Raw genomic sequence first — 26,890 nt, 5'->3', positions numbered from 1 at the left:
GTCCTTGGGGAGCTCGCAGAGTAATAGGAAAGCCTAAAAATAGATGTGTTTCGGTCAAGGGGTCAGGAGGGCCTGTCGCTTGGTGAAATGGAAGGCGTGGAAGGTGGCTGGAGTTTGGCTCGCAAAACGCAGAGACAGTATCGTATTGCAATGGAAACGGCAGGTGGCGCTCTGTATGTAACGGTCATCCTGATAGATGTTGGAAAGATTTTGCCTTCTTGCAGCAAATTACTATGTACTAAATTCGTAATTTTCTCATCTATTTTACCCTGTAATGTGAAACGAACCATCGTGGATGTTGATATTATCCTTCCTCAACACAATTTCATCAAGTATTCTGCAAATACTAGCAAATAGAATTCTGATACGCCACATAAACAGGAACAGGACCATCCCTTTAAAGGGGAATTCCAGGCAATTTTGATAATTTTGCATCATGCAGTATAATTGACAGCGCCATGTGAATTTTTACAATTTATTGTGATCCGTGAGCAGAGATCCAATACTTTGAAAAACCTTCAACAAATTACACTGAACAATGTTGATGACAAAGAGGAGGCTCACATATTTCAGAAATGTAGCACAAACTTTTCTGCCAGTCTGAAAGAAATCAACGGAAGATAAACGTCTATCCAAAGGATAAAATGTAGCAGAGTAATCCCATTACAATACCGCTTGCTTGCGAGTTCACCTGTGTATAATCTATGCATGCCTGCTTTTGTTCTGCTTCCTTGAGCCCCAACTCATGTATTCTTGTGGTGAGGCTGCCATACCATCATCCTTGTTCACTGCGATTTGTTTATAAATTTTTGAAACATAAATTCGTTTTCTTCATCCCAATTATAAATTCTGAAACTCTGTACTCAATATAAGTGATTATAGTTGTTCAATGTAAAAGTCTGAAAATCATCCGGAGATCTCCTATAAGAAGCTGAGGATGCGTTAAGGATTGCGTGACCAATTAGTGAAGATCGCAAGAACGTATATGTTATGAAGGACTGATCCCTACCTACAGAGCTTGGATTGTACGATATGCTTTCACATGCGTATTGTCAGACAGTGGGTCGATTAACCGATGCTTTTAAACTGATAGATGAAACGTTTTCCCCTTTAGGTCCCACTAACGCTGAATTTCTTTCAAATCTTGCTTTGTAGGGATTAGGTATTGCTATGTCGGGCAAGTCTCGGAATGGCTTTCTGCTTGTCAGATGGAGAAGTACATGTGCAGAAGAAGGTGAAGTTGAATATGATGTAACGAATAAAAATGTCTGCTTGAAGCCATAATAAAAGTCTTCCCGTTACAATATTTTGTAAATCATAATGGAAAAATCAGGAGCTGCTCTGGGCTTAGTGCCTTTTTAGCTTTAGACGCAGACATGTTTTGTGCATGACTTCATCCAAGCAATGTTGGGTCATTGTTCCTCATGTTTGAAGTCTGAGTGCAACGGGAAAATGGCAAACCTTTTATAAAAGACTGTCTTGTAGGTGGAAAGAAGGGAACCTATACTGCTGCGCTTTTGTCCGGGAAAATCTCACTCGGTTGGTTCAGCAGGTATGGTTGGTTCAGCAGGTATCATTACTGAATTGTCGAAGAATGGAACCCGAGTTTAGTCCAGCCGTGGATTGAGATAGTTAAGCCGTGAAGCGTGTTTATTCGATCTGTGAATAGATCAAAACCGTAAACAACAAATATTAGCGCCTTGTTGCTAATACACATGCAATAACTTGGACATGTGAATCACATTTCATGCATGTCTTGTACACTATACGTTTGTATATGATTAAATCTTTGCATTGCCTGACATGCATATAGACTCAAACACTTCTCTTGTTGTCACTGTCTCTTGTTACCTTCATAGTATATTGTATTATACACAACACCTGGATTTATATCACTGTCACATACTGAAAGCGACCAATAAATCATGTTTCCATTACACCGGGAGTATCAATTGAACATGCTCATTGAATGCTTGGAGTTTGCTACTACACTTGTATGCTAGATGTATGCTAGATGTATGTAGGAGTTTGCTACTACACTTGTATGCCAAAAATACAGATTCTTTCTGTCTTACTGAAAGAACAGCTTTGTATAATATATAATACACTGACTCATTGTGCTCATTTACTCTGTACACATGCAGCTTAATCTGATCACTTTATTTGGCACTCTTGAACTTTACTTAGCTGTATTGTGCATATCCTGTCTAATTTGTACTTCTGCACAAACATGTAATTTTGTACAAAGAGAACATGTATTGTGTTAACACCCTTTAACTCTCAGTGACTTGGCTTCATACACTTGCAGTCACAAATCATATACGGATATGGAAACAGAACTTACATACAGCTGTATGTACAAGTCAAACCACCTGTACTTATTCTTCTGTCAAACATCCCGTGCATCTACGCTCTGATTGTACTGTAGACACTCATAATCTCACTTTGAGCTAGGTAAATTATGCAGAATATACTTAATGTAACACCTTACAACAAATCTACAACCTGCATTTCTGTATTCGCTAAGCACTATATTGTACACTCAACATTGTTACCTCCATACCATGGATTCTACTCCAAAAGGCAAATTAAACCTTACAGCACACCATTGAGTAGATTCTTACACTTGAGATTCCACTTTGGGCGCTACATACGAACTGCTTTCATTACACACAGTTCTGTAATTACCTTGCAATTTGTCTTGCAATACAAACATCCACACTGATGCATGTCGATAAATCATACACGAAGAACCTATTAACGTGTGGTGATCTTTTCCCACCATCAACTCTATTCACCAACACCTTTGTCTCTTTGAACCATTCTTCGATTATTCAATTACTACCATTAAAAAATTGGTCTGTTGTCTGCTAATTCATTCTCGGGCAGAATTCAAAGAGAACAAACACTGGTGTGTAGTTTGGTCCCGTCAGCTGCGTGACGTCAGGAGAGAGTTGCAAAGTCCGCGGAAAAGGCTGCATTGGTTCGTAAAGTTGGTACATGCAGGGGCGGCGCACCTTTGCTTGTCAGCTGAAGAAACCCTGAAGCTGAGGACCTTTTTTTTTTTTTTTTTTTTTTTTTTTACTTGTTACTCATGAAACCCGGAAGTGGGCCCCCACACTTTTGAAAACACTGCGCCGGCCCTGACACGTAAGGCGTTTACTCGTTGCATCGGCCGTTTGTGCTTAGCAATGATAAGTAAAAAAATATTCTCTCTCAATTTGTGCTATAGAGAGGACAGCGTTTCGTATACATCGCAAACGCCGATAAAAACCTATACATTATCGATATACATCTGAACGATAACTACTGATCACCGATGGAGTACAAGAAATTTTTAACTGATGTCGCCTCGTCGAGGAAGCCATCTCCAATTCACGTGCTCAGTGAGTAAAAGAATTGCTCAGCAGTTCAAGCTTCGCAGAATCGGTGTACTGCAGTGCACTCCCGTTATAACGAACACAATTATAACAAATTCCGGTTACAGCGAAGTAAAAATAAGGGCCGCAGAAGTATCCTCACCATGTATTTTGATTGTTTATTTGTTCGGTTATAATAAAATTTCGATATAACGAAAGAAAACTGCCAATCTCAAGGACTTGGTTATAACGGGAGTCTACTGTATGTCCTTTGATGTCAGTGCGGGTCTATCCTTTCCATGCAGGCGCCTAATATACAGAGTCACAACCGTAATGAAAGCGGATAGGCTAGTGCGTTTCGTTTTTGTGATTTCAGTCATTGCGCCGAGAATTTAATTCTCTGTCATTATTACTGTCAATGATCAGGCATAGAGAATTATACATTATTTTGTTCACCCGAAATCCCCCTTCCCCATATCTAGAGACTCGGATGTAATAAGATTGTCAAAATTCCCATCGCCAAGGGAGAAGGTTTTGTTTTTATCGGCGTTTGTTTGTTTGTTGGTTTGTCCCTGTGCAAAATACTCAAAAAGTAGTGGGCGAATTTGGCTGAAACTGACAGTAAAGGGTGAGAATGACACAGGGAACAGGTGTTTAAATTGGGGTAGTGATCCAGGATGTTGTATGGATTTTACGACGGATTTTTGAAAAAAAAAAAGAAAAGAAAAAAAGAGTGGCTTGTGCTCTCACCAAAAAGGCGACTCCAAACGTCTCCAAACAAGATTAAAACTTATTCGCACTGAAGTCGCGGGAACGTCGCCACGACGTCTCCGGGAGTCGCAGCGACTTTTCCGATACGTCTTCTCAGTTGCGGAAACGTCTCCGCAACGTCTCCACAATGTCCCCGTTAGGTCGCCATCATTGGTCTCCGCAAGGTTGCGGAGGCATCTCGGAGACGCGGCGTAACGCGGACTCCAATATCAGTCTACGAGACCATTTGGAGACTTGAAAATCTCCGGGGAAAAAATGAAACATGTTCGATTTTGCGCGACTCCCTGGAGACCCACGAGACGTCGCGGAGACGTCTTCAGTCAGCGAAGACTCAAGTTGCCGCCAGGTCTCCACTTAGTCTCCAAGCCAATAGGCCCATTTACACTTGCTTGGAAAAATCGCGATTTTTCTAAAATCGCGACATTTGGGTGTAAGTTGCTAAGCAACTACACCCAAACGCCCTCGAAACATCGCCAGAAAAATCGCCAGCCGGAGTGCGATTTTTTGAAACATCGCGAAGTTTGAGGCGAAGTTAGCGAGTGTAAACCCAAGCTGCAGAAATATCGCGATTTTTCATCACGTGACTTTCGGTATCGGATTGCACCGGGAGTTTACGCGGGCTCGACCCTGATCCCTCTTTGGAACGTGTAGAGAGTACGTCGGTCACTGGCCAGAGTACTAGTACACACGGTATAGACAGCTGTGTACAGGTCTAAAAACTAAACGGCCGATCCTCGATCGGCTCGTGGTCTCTCACCTCCCTCTCCCTGATGAAACTAGTATGTGAAAACTACTACTAGTAGCAAACCTGAAGTTCTCCAACCACGTATTATTACCCCATGATGTTCTCCCAGAAAATGCGTATATTCAGATTGTGGGAGTGCCCGTACTGCTCTCCATATACGTTGTTTGTGGAATACAGGAGTACGTAACAAGTGTGAGTTCTTGCTGTCGCCTTATAAAATACTAACCAGTCCTAACTTCCAAGTCCTACTTCTCACTTTCGTCATATCGGCAAAATTTCATGATCTTCCTGAGTGCTGCTGTAGATGAGGTTTTACACACCTACTACGTATGTGATCTAATATAGCAAGCTCTATAGTTTTACCGTAAGTAAACTGTCTCAAGAAGCACACATTTATGTGTGCATTGCACTGATAAAAAGCCCTGGCTCAACATTCCAACCAGCTAGCTGTGATCACAATACGTGTATACTGCACTCACTGCAGTGAAAACGAACAGAATAGCGCGCGCTTCCACTCAGCTACCGTGTTGAGAAGAGGTAAATTACGCATGCGCACTACCGACCAAAAAATCGCGATTTTTCGTGAAGCTCAAACTTCGCATGCTTTTGCGCAAGTGTAAACGGTGGACCAAAATATCGCGATTTTAAAAATCGCGACGTTAGTAAGTGTAAATGCGGCTAATGAGACCACTTTAGTTTCTTGCACAGGAATTCTCTGGTCATTCATCAGTTCTTGCCAGGTAGGGCGTGCTTGTGAACAAATCATGCATAGGATTTGAATACTTACAAAGAATCGGTCTGTTCTCCTCCTTGAAAATACATATAGGGCCTACCCAGATTGCAATGCTGCGTTGGCCCTACGTTGGTCCAACGGCATACATGTACGTCGGGCCAACGACAGGAACGTGACGTCGCTCCGACGTCATTTTGGCCATCGGGCCAACGTTGGTCCAACGGTAATAGCCTTATGTTGGGCCGATGTTTGTACAATGTCTGACCAACGTTATACCAACCATTTTTCCACTTTGCATGATGCACTGGCCCAACGTTGGCCCAACTACTTATGTGTATGTTGGCACAACGTCAGAAACATGACGTTGATCCAATGTCAGTTTGGCCGTCGGGCTAACATTGGCCCAACAGTGAAATCTTGACGTAATACTAAAGTTATATCAAGCACTTTTCCACCCTGTTATGACGTTAAGCTAAACCAACCACGTTTCCACTGTAGTATGACACTATCACACAGTTAACCCATTTCCCTTTTCGACTTTGTAATGACGTTATACCAACGTTAAACCAACCACTTTTCGACTCTGTTATGACGCTATCCCAACATTGGACCAACGCTGCATCGACCACTATTCCACATTGTAATGACGTTATCCCACCGTTGATCCACCATATGTTAATATTATCTCTACGTTATACCCACCACTTTTCAAAGGTGTTATGGTGTTATTCCAACCTTAGACCAACGTTGCATCAACCACCCCACAATGACGTTACCCCAACGCTAGACCAACGTTGTACCAACCACTTTTCCACCGTGCTATGACGTTATCCCAATGTTAGCGCAACATTGTACCAACCACTTTTCCACCATACTATGACACATTCCCAACTTTATATCTACAATTTTTCAAACGTGTTATGGTGTTATTCCAAAATTGTCCCAACGCTGGACCAACAGTTTATCATTCACTTTTCATCGCTGTCGGCCAACGATGTACCAATGTTGTTCCAACGTCATCCTTTTACTGTTGAGCCAACGTTGGTCCGATGACCAAAAAAGCTTTTTCGGCCAACGTCAAGTTTCTGACATTAGGCCATCGTAGTCTTGTTTCTGGGCAGAAACCACGTGAATTAGAGTCTATTCCTATAATTCCTACAATCTACCCTATCCTAAACTTCTACATCCTATACATATTCCTATACCTCGACCTATTCCTATACCTAGCTTTTTTCTTTATAAACCCCTGCGTGATGATGTTTCAAGACATGGTTACTAACTGGATGACACTTTCATTACATTTTTATCGAAATTCCATCAAAACATCGGAATACTTTTTCAAACGCGAGTGGAAATTGTGCATAAATCAGCAATAATTTGATGACAATTTCTAACACAGTTTACAGGTTAATCCCAACATCAATACTTTTAAATCTAGCGTTTTCAATATTTTCCGCCAGATTTGAATTGCAAATTCTCTCATTAATATCCATGATCCTTGTATGTCGTTATTCCAACGTTGGGCCAACGTTGTCCCAACTGCTTTTTCACATGATTATGACTTGGAAAAAAAAAATCAAATACAGTGTATTAAAAGTGTCTTGATATCATGAACATATTGCAATAATACAAGTAGTAAACACTTAAATAGCTTAACAGTTTAAGGTTTCTCTTTTCCGTTATGACAAATTATCATTTTTGTTGCCATGACGAAGTGTACATTTTTAAAAATATTATTCGTGTCATTTTTATATTCTGTTCGGTGAAATATCATGCAATAAATGGAAGTCAAATTGACAGCATGTACGGCTTTAATTTTTTTTTCTTTGGTGGAAATAAGAATAAAACTGTTGAATCTAAAACAAAGCTTAATCTTGGCATCAATATATTTTCATTTAATGTCTTTTGTCTATCTTCACTAGTTTTCAATTTACAGACTCTCTTATGATAGATAAATTAATACAGTAATGGAAATGACGTTTATCCCAATTTCAGACCAAGCTATTTAGTAGAGCAGTTAAGGCCTCAAAAGCTTGAGAATTGCGCAAAATTTGACAAAAGCATTAAAACTTTCACCAGTGTTAGTACATACCATAAGATTCATTTTAAGATCGGGAGGTAAGTCTGATTTGACCTCTGATGACCTCCAGTGGTCAATGAACTTTAAATATTATCAGAATATTGATGTTTGGAGGCATTTGTGAATGATAGGCCTAGATCTTGGTTACACTGCACTAAATATGCATCTGTACTACAAATCTTCCGATTCCACAGGGCATTGACAGGTTTCTACCTTTGACCTCTGATGACCATTAGAGGTCAATAACCTCAAAATACCATAATATTGATCTGTGATGTTACAAATGTATTAGTTAATGATAAACATCGTTAAGATGTGCAAAACAAGTACATCTGTTTTACAATGAAATTGTCTTGATATTCCAAAGAGCAAAGACAGATTTTTACCTCTGACCTCTGGGGACCTTTAGAGGTTAATGACCTTAACATATCATAATATTGATCTGTGGTTTCATAAGTTAACGATAAACATAGTTTAGATGTACAAAACAAGCATATCTGTTTTACAATGAAATTGTCTTGATGTTCCAAAAAGCACAGACAAGGCTCTACCTTTGGCCTCTGGTGACCTTTAGAGGATGTACAAAACAAACATATCTGTTTTATAATTGTAGCCCAGATGGCTACTAGCACATAAAATAAAGAAGAGAATAGAATAGGATAGAGAGTAAAAGAAAACAGAACACTGCATTCGTTTTCCTTGTCACCCTGTGACGTCAATATGCTCAGTATTTTCCCCTTCATGGAGTTTATGAAAACGTTTATCTTCCTTCCAGCTATTTCCCTTTTTATGTTGTTGTTGTCGTCAAGCCCCCCCCCCCCAAAAAAAAAAATCTATTGGTATTCTATGGACATAGGAATTTATGAGTTAGACATTGGCTATACTTTCCCCGCTAGTGATCAGTTCCAATGGCTCTCCATCCCCAGAGTCCCGCACCAAATTACGGGAATGACATGATGGCGAGTTTTTACCCTCTGATCCCCAAACATAAATGATCTCCTGAGCTGGAAGGTGGCCCTCCTGCGAGAATTTATCCCTCTAAAGGGTTTTTTATTTTGTTATTTTTGGTCCCGCATGTAATATATATATATATATATATATATATATATATATATATATATATACACACACACACACACACACATATATATATATATATATATATATATATATATATATATATAAACGATGATGAAGTAGGGTGGTAATGCATTTCAGTCCAACAGTGCTATCTATTCAGACCAAATTTTCGTCGAATACATTCGTCTTCCTCAGGGTCGACAATACAATCAATTATTATTGTCGACCCTGAGGAAGACGAATGTATTCGACGAAAATTTGGTCTGAATAAATAGCACTGTTGAACTGAAATGCATTACCACCCTGCTTCGTCATCTTTTCTGTACTGGAACTAACACGTGGAATACAAGTATCATATATGTATATATTATATATGCATATATATATATATATATATATATATATGGGTGAGAATTTTGAACAATGTACAATTGCCAATTTTCGCACCTTTTGACATTCTTTCCCTTAGAACACGCCAGGATGATCTAAGAAACCAGATTTTTTCATGCCATCTCAAAGATTGGTAAATTTCCTTTCAGGAAATACATGGTTTGGTTGACTTTTGTCTGATAGTTTTCATTTGACAAGGACTTAAAGCATAAAAATACGGTAAAAATGCTATTTTCACAATAATTTTTGTTTTTCAAACTAATGATGTGCATTTTTATGGTACTTGGCATCTAATATCTGACCATGTTCTGGATCTGACATATCATGGGTATGTACCACAAAATTATAAGAACTTTATGAGCACGTATAAAATTACAGAGAACAATTGAAATATAAAAGTCCTAAACAGACGAACGTCCGTGATGCTTTTATTTCTATCGCTCCTGCAAATTCTACTTTGTTGTCCCAACTGTAACGTATACGAAAATTTGGTGTTCCACCTAATGAACATATCCTGCAAAAATTGTACGTCTGCTGGCTGTACATGGGACGTAATATTCTTTTATGCAAAATTATACTCAGTTTTCGTCACGGACGTGCTTCCGCTATTTTCTAATAAAGATCGTAGCCCATTAAACGTTATTGGCGATATTGTTCTGAGTCGTAATCAACTAAGATCTAGCCACACGATGATATGTTTGTTTTGAGTTTCTGTCCATCCTTTGTCAAATAGGAACCGAAATTATATTTCTAGACGAACCTCCGAGAAAAAAAAGAACGTCCGTGATGATTAAAACGTTTTCGAGTGCGACACCATCTTGCTTTGATGGCGAAGGTGCATTTTACCTTTGGCTCTCTAGCCGAGGAGCTGCATGTCATTTTTGGAGCGGACTGAGGTTCGTCCGCAGTTTTTGGACCATGCAATTCACCAAAAACTAAGCAAATAATTAATATTTTCTCTGAAAATTCACCTTCTGATCCCCCTCTGAGCAATACATATGTTGTAAGGATGTCAAATTTCTTATAATTTGCATTGACAATACCTTTTCAAATTTTTGAAAGAGTTAGGAAGGCTAGGTACTCTCTGCCGATTAGTTATCCGTTCTGGAACATGACCCTAGTAGTAGAACGAACGTCCGTGACAATTCCAGCGAACGTCCGTGACGTATGCAATCCCTCCGATAGGGATAACTTGTCCCGAAAGTGTCCTGTATTCTTTAAAACTTTTGGCTCCAATAGCGACAAATAAAGTTTTAAAACGTAAACAATAAGTTTAGAGCAGTAGTTTCAGAATTTTTAAGGCGTTATGTGATCATGATGAACAAACAGTTGAAAATTTACTAACAATTTTACGCTTTTTTTCCCTCTAATTATACAAAAACAGCTAAACACTGAAAACAAAGTTATAGGAAAATGGAATTTTGCGTAATCTGTAATTTCTGTGCATTTAAATTTCTTTCTAATGAGGTTCTGGAGACAATTTGTACTGTTACAGGTTCTGAAAGTTTCGCTCACGGACGTTCTGTCCGAGAAAGGAAATTTCTGATAATTACAAATATATCACTGCACATAAAGTTAATGTTAGTTGAAAATATTACCAAATCACCGAGCCGCTCATACCCGAAAGTGAATAACGTTCATCACTCAATTTACCTGTAATAACAAACGGAAAACGTTTTGGTCACGGATGTTCATTGGTAGAATAAGTCAATGGATTACATAGTAGAAGAAAGAGGATCAGTGCCACTTTTTAGTGACAGGTGCCCCAAGTGTTTATTTTTGAGTATGGTAGCTGCCGTCTCAAACAGAACACAACCAGTTTTGGTCTCCATAACGGACGTTCGCTGTAATTGTCATGATATTAAATGCCTTAATTCATTCTTATTTTTCTCTTCATGACGATTTTTCTCTCATTCCCTCAATAGCCTGAACATGCTGCGACCAAACAGAAAACAAAAACAAAACAAAACAAACAAAAAAAAATCCGAAAAGTGCTAAGCAATCACATTCAGGATAATGACGGAAGAAGTCAGTAATGTGCATGTGTTGAATAAGAAACGGAAAAGTTTCAAAAGGACGTGGAAGCAGTTGAATGAAAATGACTGAGAAACAGAGAAGGGATCGAGCTCCAACACACAGAGAAAAGAATTGCCAGTGCACTAGATCCCGTTATACAAAATTCCTCTGGAGAAGTTTTTGTTTGTTTGTTTATGTTTTTTATTCATCGAAATGCTGTCACAAGCGAACAAAAATAATGCAGTATACAATTATTGTCTGATGAAAACACACAAATACTCCGCTTATCATCACATGGTGTTGTTTTATACTCATCACTGAAAAGCAATGTTCATTTTTGACTCTTTCCAAGATTTTTTTTTTCATTTTACATTTAAGAGACAGAGAGATCGTCAATTTGTTTGTGCTTTTGTGCTTACTTTGAAAACACATGTTAAAAAAGTAATGATTAAGAATAGGTTTAAGGTTGCACTCTGATACGTTCGCTCTTCCAAAGATTCGTTACCCCGATGTCCAAAGGTTTATTATTCCGAAAATGCAAAAAAAAAATGTTTGTAGTTAATTCAGGAGGTTTGTTATTAAAAAAATGTTCTTATTCCGAAAGTTTGTTAGTCCGAAAAATAGATATTAAGGATCATTATTTTTAGGTCCGTTCTTCTAAAAGTGGAATGGGCCTGATATTCGTTTAGGTGAAAACGGTTATTATGAGGTTTTGAAATTTGGAGGATTTTAGTTGTTAATTTGTTTCTCCACATTTGGATAAGCGAACTTGATTTTTCATGTTCCAATTAATAAACCTTTCGATTAACCTTCGGAGATTACTATCATTTACCGAATAAAACAGCTTCATGATTATACGAACTCTATTAATTTTCGTATTGACAAACTGTATGAATAACGAGCCTCCGAAATGACGCGCTACAAAATGTTTGTTATAACAAACCATATTGTATAATATCGAAGTCACAAACATCCATCCAAGTTATATGGACTTATTGTGTCTTGTTACGACGAAACTTCGCAATATGGAACCTATTATCATTTCTGACTAATATAATAACACAAATTCTCCTCGGTAACAGTGTGTAACACAAGGAGCAAACACAGAGGGATTTCTTCCTAACGTATTCGTTTGCCCTCCCCAGCTAAACTTCGTATTTCTATAACGGAGCACATTTCTGTTGTTTTTCCATGTTAATTCTTTGCCATTATTTTAGCTGTGACCATGTTCGTTATAATCAAATTTTGCATTGTAGACTTTATATAGCAAGTTTAGGACCTGAATCTTTACTTCATAATTACGAGATTTCCATAAATATAATAATTCGTTCTCAAGGATGGACTACGTCACTGAGATTACACGTACGTTTGTACGTTCATTTACGAGAGATGGAAAAATTGTTTTCTTTGATTCCTCAATATGAGAAGATAAACAAGCTTATATAATTGAGAATTGGTAATATCTATTCAGGATTTTGCAGAGGAGTTTGTCTCGACATGAAATTGCTGTTTGTTGTGAGTGGGATGCGTTTCCAACTCAAGAGAGCTGCATTGTTCAATATCTTCTTTGTTCCGAACGTCCGTGAGCTACATGTGAACCTCCGTGATGAAAACTATGCTATGTTTTTTGGGTAATAGAGACTGCCTAGATCAGATACATCTTAAAAAGGTATGTTATTATTTGGGAGTGAGGATTAAAGTATGGGATAGTGAAATAAGAGGTCAAAATATTGAGTTTCTGTAAAATGCGCGTAAAGTGGAGAAAGTGTTTAGCAGGAGAACAATATTTCAACAGAAATGACGAATTTAGTTAAATCATCAGTTGTCTACCATTACGTACAGGTTAAGAGTACAAGCTTGATATTCTGCAAGCACGTACACATGCCCCTTAGAATATTTCGTTAGGATTTTGAACTGAATCAGATCTTTGCAAACTATGTTAAATGGTATTCAAATGTATGTGCAGTACTATTCCTCACGGACGTTCGCTGCTCTGGACATGGTAAACTTCAGCGGTGAATAAAAACTTGTTCCTCTGGGAAAATCCTAGTATAATTGGGTTCATATTAAAGCTTGAGTTATACTCTTTCAGGTAAGATGAATGATTTGGAGAATTTCCTACTTTTTAAATTTTGCCTTGTTTTGGCTCAATTGTACATCGTTCAAAATTCTGACCCATATATATATTATAGACTGCGAGAAGGGGTCTCGACCATTTACAGCACCATTGTAGCTCCTTCATTATTTATATTCAGTGCGAGAAGAAGAGCAATCGTGGACGTAGCTAGTGGTCAACGTGCGTGTTTATTGCCGAGCTTTCGGTCCCGTTAGGACCTTCATCAGGGCTGTAACGATACAAAAATGACTCACTCGTATGGCTACACTAATGAATATAATACTAATATAAATCTAACTGGCGTGAGTCTATGACTATGTAATCAATCAATCCGTAGTTATATAACAGAATCCAATAATAATATACATAATCAATTGCATATTATTGAATGCATTTCATATCAAACTCGTGTTATTGAGATGAAGGTATATAACAAAAACACCAATGTGTGTTGTATAAACAGAAGACTGTAATAATATCAAACTAGACATTTTTATGTTGTCGACAATAATACAGCATGTGGCAGCATTGCAAGACGTAAGTGGCTATATAATACAGTACAACAGCCACGCGGCATCTTCTGGCTATCGTATATGACGTAAATAATACTAACACAACCATTCATAAACATACAGTATAACATATAACAGAATATTACATAAGGTACAGAATATGAACGGTTCACATAATAAAGTAAGGATTTACCTTATTAATAGCGGATATAAAGGCTTGCGGTGGTGTATGTGTGGGTTGAGTGTGTCTGTTCGTGTGTGTGTGTGTGTGGGTTGGCGAATGGTTGCATATGCGCATCACATTTTTGCGCTTGTGCAGTTAATGGTCTGGTGGTTAAAGACCTAATAAAATGGTTTAGACATTTTTTCTTAATAATGTAATAATAAATGTCAAATTCTAAGTAAATTTATGGTCGTGCGGGGTTTTTTTACTGTTCTGAATTTTATTCTATATTTGTTAACATAATGGATGCAATTTCCTCGGTTTTGGAAAACTTATACTTTCGCCGCATGCGGCGCACTATCACTTCTAAATTGTGATGACGTCTAAGATCGGAGTCGTCGATATTTATTGTCCGACCAGCCTAGCCATAGCCAGCGAGCTAGCAAGGCTATACTAGCGCAGCGCAGCGCAGCGACAGCCGGCCGGCGGCTAGCGCTGGCGGGGGAGCGAGCTAGCGAGCGCATAGCAGGCGCTACGCTGCACTTTTTGTCATTGGCTAAGCCTTTAGACAAAAGAATATTTAATGAATTTTATCGGATTTAATACTGCCAATAATACAGATTACAACTGTGGTACGCTTGGATATCCATTATTTTCGGCAAACTCGTGAAATAGGCCCCACCACTGCGTGTCTGTACTAATACTACGGCGACTCGCCTGTTTAAATACTCGTGAATTCAGCCCCACCGTGTGGCGTTCATCGGTAGGTAACAGAGATGCCAAGTTCAAAAAACTTTTATGAGTGAGATTTTCATGACTCGGTATCTCGGCATGCGCGCGCTAACGAGGGGGGCGTCCCCTTCCCATGGTAGGGAGCTTTTTCAAATCATTAGCTCTTAATGATGCGATCTGGTGCATACTTAAGTGACTATTTTTTACTAATTTTGAAAGACAATGGGGAAATATACCTTCAATTGCAACTATCACTTTAATCTTTTGAGCTATGCTCCTTATTTTTGGCCCAAATTGCAGACTTCACCCGATGCGTGAGAAAATTGGGTGCCATGCGGGAGATCGTGAGACAGACCCTAAATGCTTGAGTCTCACGCAGAATGCGTGAGACTTGGTAGCTCTGAGGTAAGCACGGCGGTGGGGCTGCCTTCCACAGTCAATACTCGTGAATGCGGCGAAAATGACTTCCTAATATGTCCCTCGACTAATTTAAGGGCCAATTTAACCATAAATACAACCCTACCTAACCCTTAACCCTAGGACCTACCCTTGCTTGCTATAAACGCACGGGTATACGGTGCACGCGCACTGCGGTGGGGCCAAAGAGATTATACCTATAGAGTACTAGTAAGTAGTCGCCATACGCGTGCGTACAAATAGTGCGTCCAAAATTGAAGATGGAGCGCACACTCAGCTCCTGGCAGCTTTTTATTTTTAAAGACGGCACAGATTGGGGCATGGCGCGTGTTAAACCTATGGGAAAAACGTTGGGTTAGGGTTTTTGGTTATGGTTAGGGTTAGGGTTAGGGTTGGGGTTGAGGTTAGGGTTAGGGTTAGGGTTTGATGGTTAGGGTTAGGATTAGGATTAGGGTTAGGTTTGGGGATAGGGTCCCCGATAGATTTTTAGTTTCCCCAATCTGTGCCGTCTAAAAAAAACACGCGGCCGGGCTAGCTAAGTCGTGTACGCGCGTGTACCAAGCTAGTAATCTACCGGGTAATATAAGTGCTTGTGCTGAGCGGCGTCTGCTAACTGAGCACAACTCCGTGCTTATACGTCATCAGTCGGTTCAGGGGTGTTGGTCACGTGACGTATCTTTTTCGCAAAAGCTGCAACGAGGTCCTCCAAAAATGTGATATTTGGGGGAGTTTCTAGAAGCGATAACAACCGGAACGACACTGACAACATATTTACATTGATAATCATGACATATATTTTACATTTCTTTTGCATATTAAAACATTTTGCATGCATTTTATTAGGTCTTTAAGGATCAACATTGATGCCATTTGGCTGTAATGTTTTTAGTGTGGCTATCCAGTAGGATTCACGATTTAGAATCGCAGGGCGGGTCTTCTTGATTAGTTCAATGGCATTGATTTATAAGCAGTTCAGGCTGTGTTCTGGGAGGTTGAAGTGCCTTGTGTATGGGAGGTGTTTTGATTGTGTGTTGAATGTTCGTATTTCTGAGCGAGTGTTGTTGAGTCGTGTGTGTAGAGTGTGGTTTCTGTTTTGCCAATGTATTGCTTCTTGCAGAGTGTACATGTCAGTAGATAGATGACCCAGGTTGACTTGCAATCGATGTAGTCTGTGATGGGGTATGTGCGATTTGTGGTGGTACTTGTGAATGAGTTTGTTTTTATGCCTCCGCCACGAAGTGGTGCCGGAGGCATTATGTTTTCGGGTTGTCCGTCCGTCCGTCCGTCCGTCCTTCCGTCCGTCCGTCCGTAATGAATTTTGTGGACAAGGTAACTATCGAAACCTGTTGAGGTATCCTAATGAAACTTGGCATGTATGTGTATTAGGGGGTGAAGTTGTGCCTATCAACTTTTGGGTGCACATGCTCAAGGTCAAAGGTCAAAAGGTCAAGGTCAAATACATAAAATTTCACTATTTCCACCATATCTATTGAATGCCTGAAGATATTTTCTTGAAACGTAGTGTACACATGTTTTACCCAATTAAGATTCTCTGGTGAAAGTTTGGGTCATGAGGTCAAAGGTCAAAAGGTCAGGGTCAAATACACAAAATTTCACTATTTCCACCATATCTATTGAATGCCTGAAGATATTTTCTTGAAACTTAGTGTATACATGTATTACCCAATTAAGGTCATGAGGTCAAAGGTCAAAGGTCAAAAGGTCAAGTAAAAATATTAAAACTTCTTTTTTTTTCTCTGTACCTTGGAAAATTGTTCAAGGTATCTTCATGGAACATAGTATATACATGTACTGACTGGAAGTGATTATCTAGAGAATGTAGGGTTCATGGGGTCAAAGGTCAGGGGTCAAAGGTCAAGTGCAAGACTTCAAAATTACCCTCATATTTATGCAATGCCAGCAGGGTTATTTTTTTACACTTGGTGTATGCGTGTGTAACCTAATAGAAATTCTCTGGAAAGTTTTTTTTTCTCTTTTTGCCTCAAAGGTCAAAAGGTCAAAGATCAAGTGAAAGTGCTGAACTAACTTTTTCCTCCATATCTCGGAAGTGGCTCAAGTTACCTTGAAACTTAGTACATATTATGCATGTTCTACCTGAAAGTAATTATCTTATGAATTTTAGGGTCAAGGGCCAGATGAAAATGGTAACAATTTACTATTCAATTCAGAAATTGCACTTTTTCTCCACACCTGTACCTTGAAAATTACTCAATGCCTAAATGTATGAATGGGTCAAAGTCAAGTTAAAGTCCTTAAATCCCTAGATACATGCTCTCCTATTCATCCAATTAAACCTACGTCAAGGAAGGTGAACATTCAACACATTTGTGACAGACTTGTCATTCCAATATTTTGCCAATTTTGTGAAAATGTAATCACACAGTGTCCACATGTACTATCTAGACCTATTGGGAAAATCATGCATTATGGCGGAGGCATACCAGTCGCCAAAGCGACATTTCTAGTTTGTAATGTGTTTGTGTAGGATGCATTTGTTTGATTTGCATTTGTAGAAGCCAGAGTGGGGGTGGATGTCTGTGTGTTGGTGGTGTGTTTGTGTTTTCGGGTCTTTTGCATTAACTAAGATATCACGAAGTGATCTCGGTCGGCGGTATGAGATGAGAGGGGGTACGGGTTCGGGGAAAGTTTTCTGAAGTGATGGTGACGACTGTAGTGTTGAGAGGTGCTGTTGGATGATGCGTGGGATTTTTCCGTGGCTCTGTTGTATGTGACTGTGAAGATTGGTCTTTGTGTTTTTCTACGCTTGTGGTAGGTGAGGAGTTCAGGTCTGGGTTTTTGTTTTGCTCTTGTTATGGCATCATCTACGGTCTGTGGGCCGTATTTGCGTCTTACGAAATGGCTGCGAAGTTCTTCGAGATGATGCGATTCGTCTTCTGGGTTAGAGCAGATACGTCTCACTCTGAGGGCCTGGCTGTATGGTATACTGTGGAATGTGTGTTTGAGATGGCATGATGTGGGTAGAAGGTATGCATGTGTGTCCGTGGGTTAAATGAAGATTTCTGTGTTTATGGCGCCATTGTGAAGTAGGAGGTATGTGTCAAGGAAGGTGATTTCAGTGTCGGATGACTGAAATGTGAATTTGATAGTGGGGTGCGCTTCATTAAGGGCAGTTGAAAGTTTGACAGTGTGCTTCGTGATCCTAGCCATATGAATTGGATGTCATCAATGAAGCGTTTTCAACTACCTGACAAGAATTCTTGAAAATCAAGAAAATGTGTACGTGAGAATTCCGATGTTAAATACATGTGATGGGAAATGTAAACAGTAGGCCTATGCGCGAATGCTTCTATGTTTCCTGCTAAACTTATTTGTTAGTGAGGAAAAGAAAAGAAAAGAGAAGTCTCGCTCTATTGACCATGTCTACACCGCAACGTATACGGATATCTAACCTTGAGGTGGGTTGGAATGTCTTGTTTAGAGATTAATTGGCACGCTATCTTTGAAGAGAAACAATACTGTGTTTCACATTGTTAGTGGGAAAAGAAAAGGGAAGAAAAGAGAAGTCTCGCTTCGTGAGAGATGTTCAGATCCCGCTTTATACCACAGCGCCTACGGATGACTTTGCCATATGCCTGTTCACATACTGTTAAGCATCAACCCAAAATATGGTACTCCTCTCCCCACCTTCCATGTGTAAGCGTGCAAATTTTGTCCAGTGCAAATTGGATAATGTTGCACATAATTTCATGCAAGCTAGGCTGCATTACTAACCCAATCATAAATATTATATTTGAGGTCACTGCCATCACTGAAGACACGTAAGCTTCATTTCTGAAGCAATTGACCGCTCACATTCCTGAGACCTTTTACCAATGTTGGCCCGATGGCCAAATTGACGTCGGAGCGACGTCATATTTGAAAAGCTGTGCCAACGTACACACTTTAAAATTGGATTAACATTGGACAAATGCAGTATTCAAAGTGGAAATATGGTTGGTATAATGTTGATTTGACATTGGGCCGACGTCCCATGTTGGCCCGATGGCCAAAATTACATCGGAGCGACGTAATATTTCGAATGTTGTGCCAACGTACACACTTTCAAGTTGGATTAACAGTGAACAATTGTAGCATTCAAAGTAGAAATATGGTTGATATGATGTTGGTTTGACATTGTGACAACGTCAGTCCAACGTCAGACTTTCACTGTTGGACCAGTGGTGGCCCGACGTCCAAAATGACGTTGAGCCAACGTCATATTATGATGTTGGGCCAACATAAACGCATGCCGTTTAACCAACATTTGGCCAGCGCAATATTCAAAGTGGTAATATGGGTGGTACCCCGTATATTGTCGGTCTGACATTAAACCAACGTCGGCCCAACGTGACGCTTTCACTGTTGGGCCAATGTTGGCCCGATGGCCAAAATGACATCGGAGCGACGTCATATTTCTACGTTGTGCCAACATACACACATTCAAGTTGAATTAACATTGGGCCAACGCAACATTCATAGTGGTATTATGACTGGTATGAAGTTGATTTGATATTGTGCCAACGTCAGTCCAACGTCAGACTTTAACTGCTAGACCAGTGTTGGCCCGACGACCAATATGACGTTGAGCCAACGTCATATTCTGATTTTGTGCTAACTATGGCTGCGTTTATCAACTCCTTTTCTCGGCAGAAACAGGTTATCCAAACAGCTTTCAAGGAATTTTTACGAGTTGATAAACGCAAAGCTGTTTTGAAAGCCCTTTAGGAAAGCCTTTTACGAAAGGGTGCGTTTATCAACTCTCCTTTCTCGGCAGAAACGGGTTATCCAAACAGCTTTCAAGGAATTTTCACGAGTTGATAAACGCAAAACTGTTTTGAAAGCCCTTTAGGAAAGTCTTTTCGAAAGCCCAAAATTTGTGACGATCCAAACAGGTTTCCTAAACAGGTTATCAGAAACCTGTTGGTAAAAGCCTTTCGAAGTTGATAAACGCAAGGCTGCGTTTGTCAACTTTCCCCAGTTTAAACGACTTTCGAAAGCCCTTTCGAAAGCCCTTTCCATAGCCCTTTCGAAAGCCCTTTCCATAGCCCTTTCGAAAGCCCTGTCTACTCTCTGTACTATTAATGTGCCGCTTGTTTTCGTCGGCTGCGTTTATCACCTTTCGATAGCCCTTTCGATAGCCCTTTCGATAGCCCTTTCCATAGCCCTTTCGAGAGCCCTTTCCAAAGCCTTGACTGCCTGTACTATTAATGTGCCGCTTGATTTCTAAGACGTGACGGCGAAAAGCAATTACCATCATAAAGACATAATTATCTTCCTTTGAGAGTGACGAGTCATGATACAATGCCACATGAATCAATTGTCTGGCCTATCTGTGAGGCAGCTCCAGTTTAGCACATACTTCAAATATTTCTGAGTGGCGGCACGAGACATGGGATCAAAGGGAATGAGACTGTTGTTACTCTATTTCTCAAACCTTGTTGGTGAAAGAAACACCTCCTTGTTCCAAGCATATGCGTGCATTACACACAGCTGTATACACCTGTGTACACGTACTCGTGTGCACTTTACGTGGCGCGCGTCTTTTCAGAAACCGGAAACGCATGGTTGCGTAACCGCAGTAGGGCGACCTAAAGGGCTTTCAAAAACAGCTTTGCGTTTATCAACTTCGAAAGGCTTTTACAAACAGGATTCTGATAACCTGTTTAGGAAACCTGTTTGGATCGTCGTAAATTTTTGGCTTTCGAAAAGGCTTTCCTAAAGGGCTTTCAAAACTGCTTTGCGTTTATCAACTCGTGAACATTCCTGGAAAGCTGTTTGGATAACCTGTTTCTACCGAGAAAGGAGAGTTGATAAAAGCACCCTTTCGTAAAAGGCTTTCCTAAAGGGCTTTCAAAACAGCTTTGCGTTTATCAACTCGTAAAAATTCCTTGAAAGCTGTTTGGATAACCTGTTTCTGCCGAGAAAAGGAGTTGATAAACGCAGCCACAGCCATACACGCATGACGTTTTACGAACATTGGGCCAACGCAGCATTCAAAGTGGTTTCATGGTTGGTATAATGTCGGTCTGACATTGAACCAACGTCGGTCCAACGTCAGGCTTTCAATGTTGGCCCGATGGCCAAAGTGACGTCTGAGCGACGTCATATTTCTAACGATGGGCCAACATACAGACATTACAGTTAAATTTACATTGGACAAACGCAGTATTCAAAGTGGAAATATGGTTGATATGATGTTGATTTGACATTCTGCCAACGTCATTCCAACGTCAGTCTTTAACTGTTGGACCAGTGGTAGCAAGACGACCAAAATGACTTTGAGCCAACGTCATATTATGATTTTGTGCCAACATACACTTGCATGACATTTGACCAACATTGGGCCAACGCAGCATTCAAATTGGTATCATGATTGGTATAATGTCGGTCTGACATTGAAACAACGTCGGTCAAATGGCAAGCTTTCACTGTAGGGCCAATATTGGCCAGATGGTCAAAATGACGTCGGAGCGACGCCATATTTCCAACGTTGTGCCAACATACATACTTTACGCTTTCGCTGTTGGGCCAATGTTGGCCTGATGGCCAAAATAACATCAGCGCGACGTCAAATTCTTAATGTTGTGCCAACATACACTCTTGTAAGTTGAATAAACATTGGACAAATGCTGCCCTTTTAGTGGATATATGGTTGGTTTGACATTGTACCAACGTCACTCCAACGTCAGACTTTCACTGTTGGACAAGTGGTGGTCTGACGGCTAAAATGATGTTGAGCCAACGGCATATTTTGATGTTGTGCCAACATACACGCATGACGTTTGACCAAAAGAATTTCAATGTTTGGCAAATGTTGGCCAGATGCCTCAGATTAGTTACAAAAGTAAGACAATGAGCCAATGTTGTACCAACGTAAGCATACCAACTGCGATCATGCCGTCCATCTCCAATGTTGGCCCCACGTAGAAATAGCCCACCAATATCCATTTGGCATCAATGACAAAAGTGAGACGGGTGGTCCAACGTTGTGCCGACGTTATCTCACCAGCTGTGCGAAAACAAAAATTGCCAACGTCGCCCCAACGTAGGTTTGCCAAATAATTTCCACCTTCCCTCTAACGAAAGTAAAACAATGGCCCAACCTTGTACCAACATTAGCTTGCCGACTGCGACCGTGCCGACCATTGTCAACGTTGCCCCAACTTAGGATTACCAACCAATGTCCATCTTGCATCACCGACAAGGTGAGACGGTGGCAAAACGTTGCGCCAACGTTAGTTCACAAACTGCAACCCTACCGACCATCACCAACGTTGGCCCAACGTAGGATACCCAACAATATCCACCGACCGCAAGTGGCGACCATAAAGACATTGGCCCAACGTTGAGCCAACGTCATCTCGCCGACCGCGGCCATGGCGACCATAAAAACATTGGCCCAACATTGAGCCAACGTCATCTCACCGACAGCGACCGTGGATGGCGACCATTGCTGACGTTGGCCCAACGGAGAATTGTTATCTGGGTAAATGTCATGAAAGTAGTATCAGTTTTTTTTCATGCATTCATCATTAATATGAGGATTCCGCTGTGTGATTAGACTCATCGAGTATTTCGAATCTGAATGCCAAGCGTTATCTGTCTGCATCTGCTCATAGTTGCACTTTTTCTTCTTATCAGAAGAAATGGAACTATTCTAGGCCGTACATTCAGGTATAGGACTACTATTTGTCTGTCTTTTCGTCTGTCTTTCATACCTGTAATCCCTGAATTCTGAAGGAGAAGAAATGGAAAAAAGGAAGAGGGGAATGGTGTGAGGATAAATCGCAAATGCATAACATTTTATCGTAATTCAAGATAAAGCACCAACCTCGAGAGATTTCAGCGCTTTTAAGTTGTTCAACTCAGCGTGTCGATCTCTATCCCGCTGATTTCTTTGTCGATTGTCACAAAAGATTTTTGGCTGGCTTCGGTAGTTGTACGTATAGTAGCTCCATGGTTCTATCTTGTCAGTCTACGAAATTGTGTACGCTGTTTATACCCCAGTGGACCATTTCCTAAATGTATTTCAATCATAATGTGGATATTTCTTTTTAGTAACGAAACATTTCATTGACCTGGTCCGTCAAGACAAGTTCCAAACCCAGGAAATCACTAGTTATTGCTCGATAGGGCAAGTCCTCGGCAAGCTTTGTGATTGTTACGAGCAACTTTTGTGAACAAAGCAAGCATAGAATTGATTAAATTACCGAAACGGTGTGTTTATGAAGGTCGAAGATGGATTATGGACGTTTCCTGAACAGTCGCAGCTCTTCGAGAAGATTGTCGGAGATCCAAAATCTGAGTAAGCGTCTTGATTGTTACGTCACTGCTGTGAATGTGGCTCTTCGATCTACCGGTAGTGTTGTGGGCATATGTGATGCAATTCTGTTTTATTTGCGTGTAAGGTATAATCGAACTGCACGAATGATCATCTAAACATAGGGAAAAGCATGGAGCAAAGAGATGAGATCTTATGTCCCTGTGTGTGGGTCGTACAGCAAGATTCACTTATGTTGTATGTGCGTATTTTGGTCAGGGAGCTTTGACTCGCATCGAGCGAGATTTTATATTGTAAGTTGTATTTGGATGCGGCGGTCCCTCGTTTCAAAGCGTGAAGCTGTCTATAAAGGTCATGCTGTGAGGTCAGAGGTCATTATAGGTGTACCTGTGTGAAGCAGCAGACGGTAAATCGCCGATTTATGATTAGTTCGTGTTCCTGTTTCGCAAAATGACCTTTTTTTTTCTGTCTCTCTCTCTCATTTGATTTACCACTTCACTCTTTCAGAGGGATGTTTTTAAGCTTACCCAACTGTCCGTCCGTCCATCCGTCCATTTGATTTTGTTGATGACCTAATTTAAACCGTATCCAAACGAAACTTGGGTCACGTGTATAGTTAGTGAACGAAACTGCGCCAATGAATTTGAGGGTGCACTTGCTCAGGGTCAAAGGTCATAGGTCATCGACCTTAGAAATTCTTTATTTCCCAGTGTAAGCCCCATGGTTCCTGTGTACTGTGAACATATGTCAACATGTCATATGTCACCAGATAAAGATTCCCTGAATCTTTAGGGAAAATTTTAGGGCATGGGGTCAAAGTTCACATGTCGAGTGAAAGCATTTCATTTTTTTTCTTTCTTCATGTTTCAGACATATGACAAAGATATCTTCATGAAACCAGGGGCGTCACCAGCTTTTTTTCAAGGGGGGTGCGTTTTGACACTAAATGTTTACGAGATTTTTTGGACAGACATTTGAAATATAGGAAGCTCTCAAACTGTTTTTTGAGGGAAACCAAGCGGGGAAAGGGCACCGGCGCGCCGGTAGCTAGGATTTCATCTTGGGGGGGGGGGGGGGGTAGTATGCGAGCGAGCGGAGCGAGCGAGCTTGAAAATTTTGACATTTTACAGTCCAAAAACTGCCGTTTGTAGCCATATTTTTTTGCTTTGTAAATTAAGGGGGGCGCACCGGGCGCAACTGCTGGCAATTACTGGCGGCAACATCAGGTGAATGGCATAATAATTAAATGCGAGCGAGCAAAGAGAGCGAGCTTGGAAATTTTGACATTTTACAGTCCAAAAACTGCCATTTGGAGCCATATCTTTTCGCTTTGGAAATAAAGGAGGGGTGGGGGCGCAACGGGCGCAACTGCCGGTAATTACTGGCAGCAACATCAGGAGAATTGCATAACAATTAAATGCGAGCGAGCGAGCGAGCGAGCTTGAAAATTTTGACATTTTACATCAGTCCCCAAACTGCCGTTTGTAGCCATATTTTTTTGCTTTGGAAATTAAGGGGGGGCGCACCGGGCCCAACTGCTGGCAATTACTGGCAGCAACATCAGGTGAATGGCATAACAATTAAATGCGAGCGAGCGGAGAGAGCGAGCTTGAAAATTTTGACATTTTACAGTCCCAAAACTGCCATTTGGAGCCATTATTTTTTCGCTTTGAAAATAAAGGAAGGGGGGGGGGGGGGCGCACCGGGCGCAACTGCCGGCAATTACTGGCAGCAACATCAGGAAAATTGCGTAACAATTAAATGCGAGCAAGCGAGCTTGAAAATTTTGACATTTTACAGTAAAAAAACAAACAAACTGCCGTTTGTAGCTATATTTCTTCGCTTTAGAATTTAAGGGGGCGCATCGGGCGCAACTGCTGGCAAATACTGGCAGCAATATCAGGAGAGCATAATGATTACATTCGAGCGAGCGGAACGAGCGAGCTTGAAAATATTACATTTTACAGTCCAAAAACTGCCGTTCTTTCCTTAGCCATATTTTTTCGCTTTGGAAATTAAGGGGAGGGGAGGGGCACCGGGCGGAACTGCTGACAATTACTGGCAGCAACATCAGGTGAATTGTATAACGATTAAATGCGAGCGAGCGAAGAGAGCGAGCTTGAAAATTTTACATTTTACAGTCCCCAAACTCCCGTTCTTAGCCATATTTTTTCGCTTTGGAAATTAAGGGGGGGGGGGCGCACCGGGCGCAACTGCAGGCAATTACTGGCAGCAACATCAGAAGAATTGCATAAAGATTAAATGCGAGCGAACGGAGCGAGCGAGCTTGAAAATTTTGACATTTTGCAGTCCCCAAATTGCCGTTTGTAGCTATATTTTCTTGCTTTGGAAATTAAGGGGGGGGGGGCGCACCAGGCGCAACTGCCGGCAATTACTGGCAGCAACTTCATGAGAATGGCATTACGACTAAATGCGAGCGAGAGGAGCGAGCGAGCTTGAAAATTTTGACATTTTACTGTCCAAAAAGCTATATTATTTATTTTTTTTTTTCGCTTTGGAAATTAAAGGGGGGGGGGGGACGCCCGGTGCGCCCGGTGCGCCCCTCTCCCTGGATCCGCCACTGGTAGTCAAGGGTGTGGGTTTATGTTCATGACTGGGGGAGGTATGACCAGCGAGGTGACGTCGAAGTGACCAAGCGGGGAAAGGATGTCCAAAATCTGCACTTTAGAGCATCCCCTAAACTAATTGTGCGTGTGTGTGTGTGTGTGTGTGTGTGTGTGTGTGTGTGTGTGTGTGTGTGTGTACTATATGTACATGGAAAAGTTAGGAATTGGCCCAGGTCAAGTCTTTTTATTGGCAATGCAAGACATTTTTACATAGACTAGTATGTAAAGCAACACTGCAAAATCAATGATCTAGCTTTGATACAACGAAGCGTAAGGTACAAAGGTGTACATTCTACATCACAAAAGTCATTGCGCAACATTGTAGCGACTCTTCGTTCGGATGTACTGAGTACACTGCGCACATCCTGCTTATATGCAGAATGCCAACCAGGAATCACGCTGAATCACAATCTTTTGTCGGGTCCGGGCTTTTTTAACAATGTTTCACACTATATACCTATCTAATTATGGTTAAAAGAAATCATAAGATAGAAAAATATCTTATTTCTTGATCACCCTTTCATTCAAAAGCAGTTTACTAACACTTGAATTACTATTTCGGTAAGTCTTTTTTTTTTTACCAGCGGATTGGGAGGGGGCGCACCCCCCCCCCCCCCCCCCTCCGTATAGTTACGCCACTGCTTTTGGGTGAAATAATTGGACAGATTTCATGAATTCTAACAAAAAAGCAAGAAAATCTTCTCATTTCGGGAATTATTGATTATGGGGGTGCAAAATTAAAATATGCTTGCCCCTCCAATATTTTTATGGGGATAACTTTTTGTTTTTCTGTCAAAAAAAAAGATAAGAACATCTTCTCGTCTCTGGAAGTATGGAGGGGGGGGGG

At 40.7% G+C, this 26,890-nt stretch overlaps 1 protein-coding gene across 4 annotated transcripts in view; it reads left to right on the top strand.

The window, feature by feature from the left end:
* The window catches only part of LOC139744548 (kynurenine/alpha-aminoadipate aminotransferase, mitochondrial-like), a 122,373-nt gene that overhangs the window by 54,746 nt on the left and 40,737 nt on the right, over positions 1 to 26,890 (top strand). Inside the window, exon 1 of one of the 4 annotated variants that reach the window (XM_071654983.1) lies at positions 23,159 to 23,440. The exons of the other annotated variants lie outside the window; for them this stretch is intronic. Coding sequence (XP_071511084.1) covers positions 23,374 to 23,440 — 67 coding nt within the window. The 5' untranslated portion in view covers positions 23,159 to 23,373. Of the gene's footprint in view, positions 1 to 23,158; positions 23,441 to 26,890 lie in introns of those variants that run through there. 4 annotated transcript variants of the gene reach the window in all.

The sequence above is a fragment of the Diadema antillarum genome, unplaced genomic scaffold (genome assembly GCF_040938485.1).
Source record: "Diadema antillarum isolate AM-2024a unplaced genomic scaffold, OU_Dant_1.0 seq00001187_RagTag, whole genome shotgun sequence".
NCBI lineage: Eukaryota > Metazoa > Echinodermata > Echinoidea > Diadematoida > Diadematidae > Diadema > Diadema antillarum.
The sequence above is the reverse complement of the archived record's forward strand: the minus strand, read 5'-3'. Positions and strand labels throughout refer to the sequence as shown.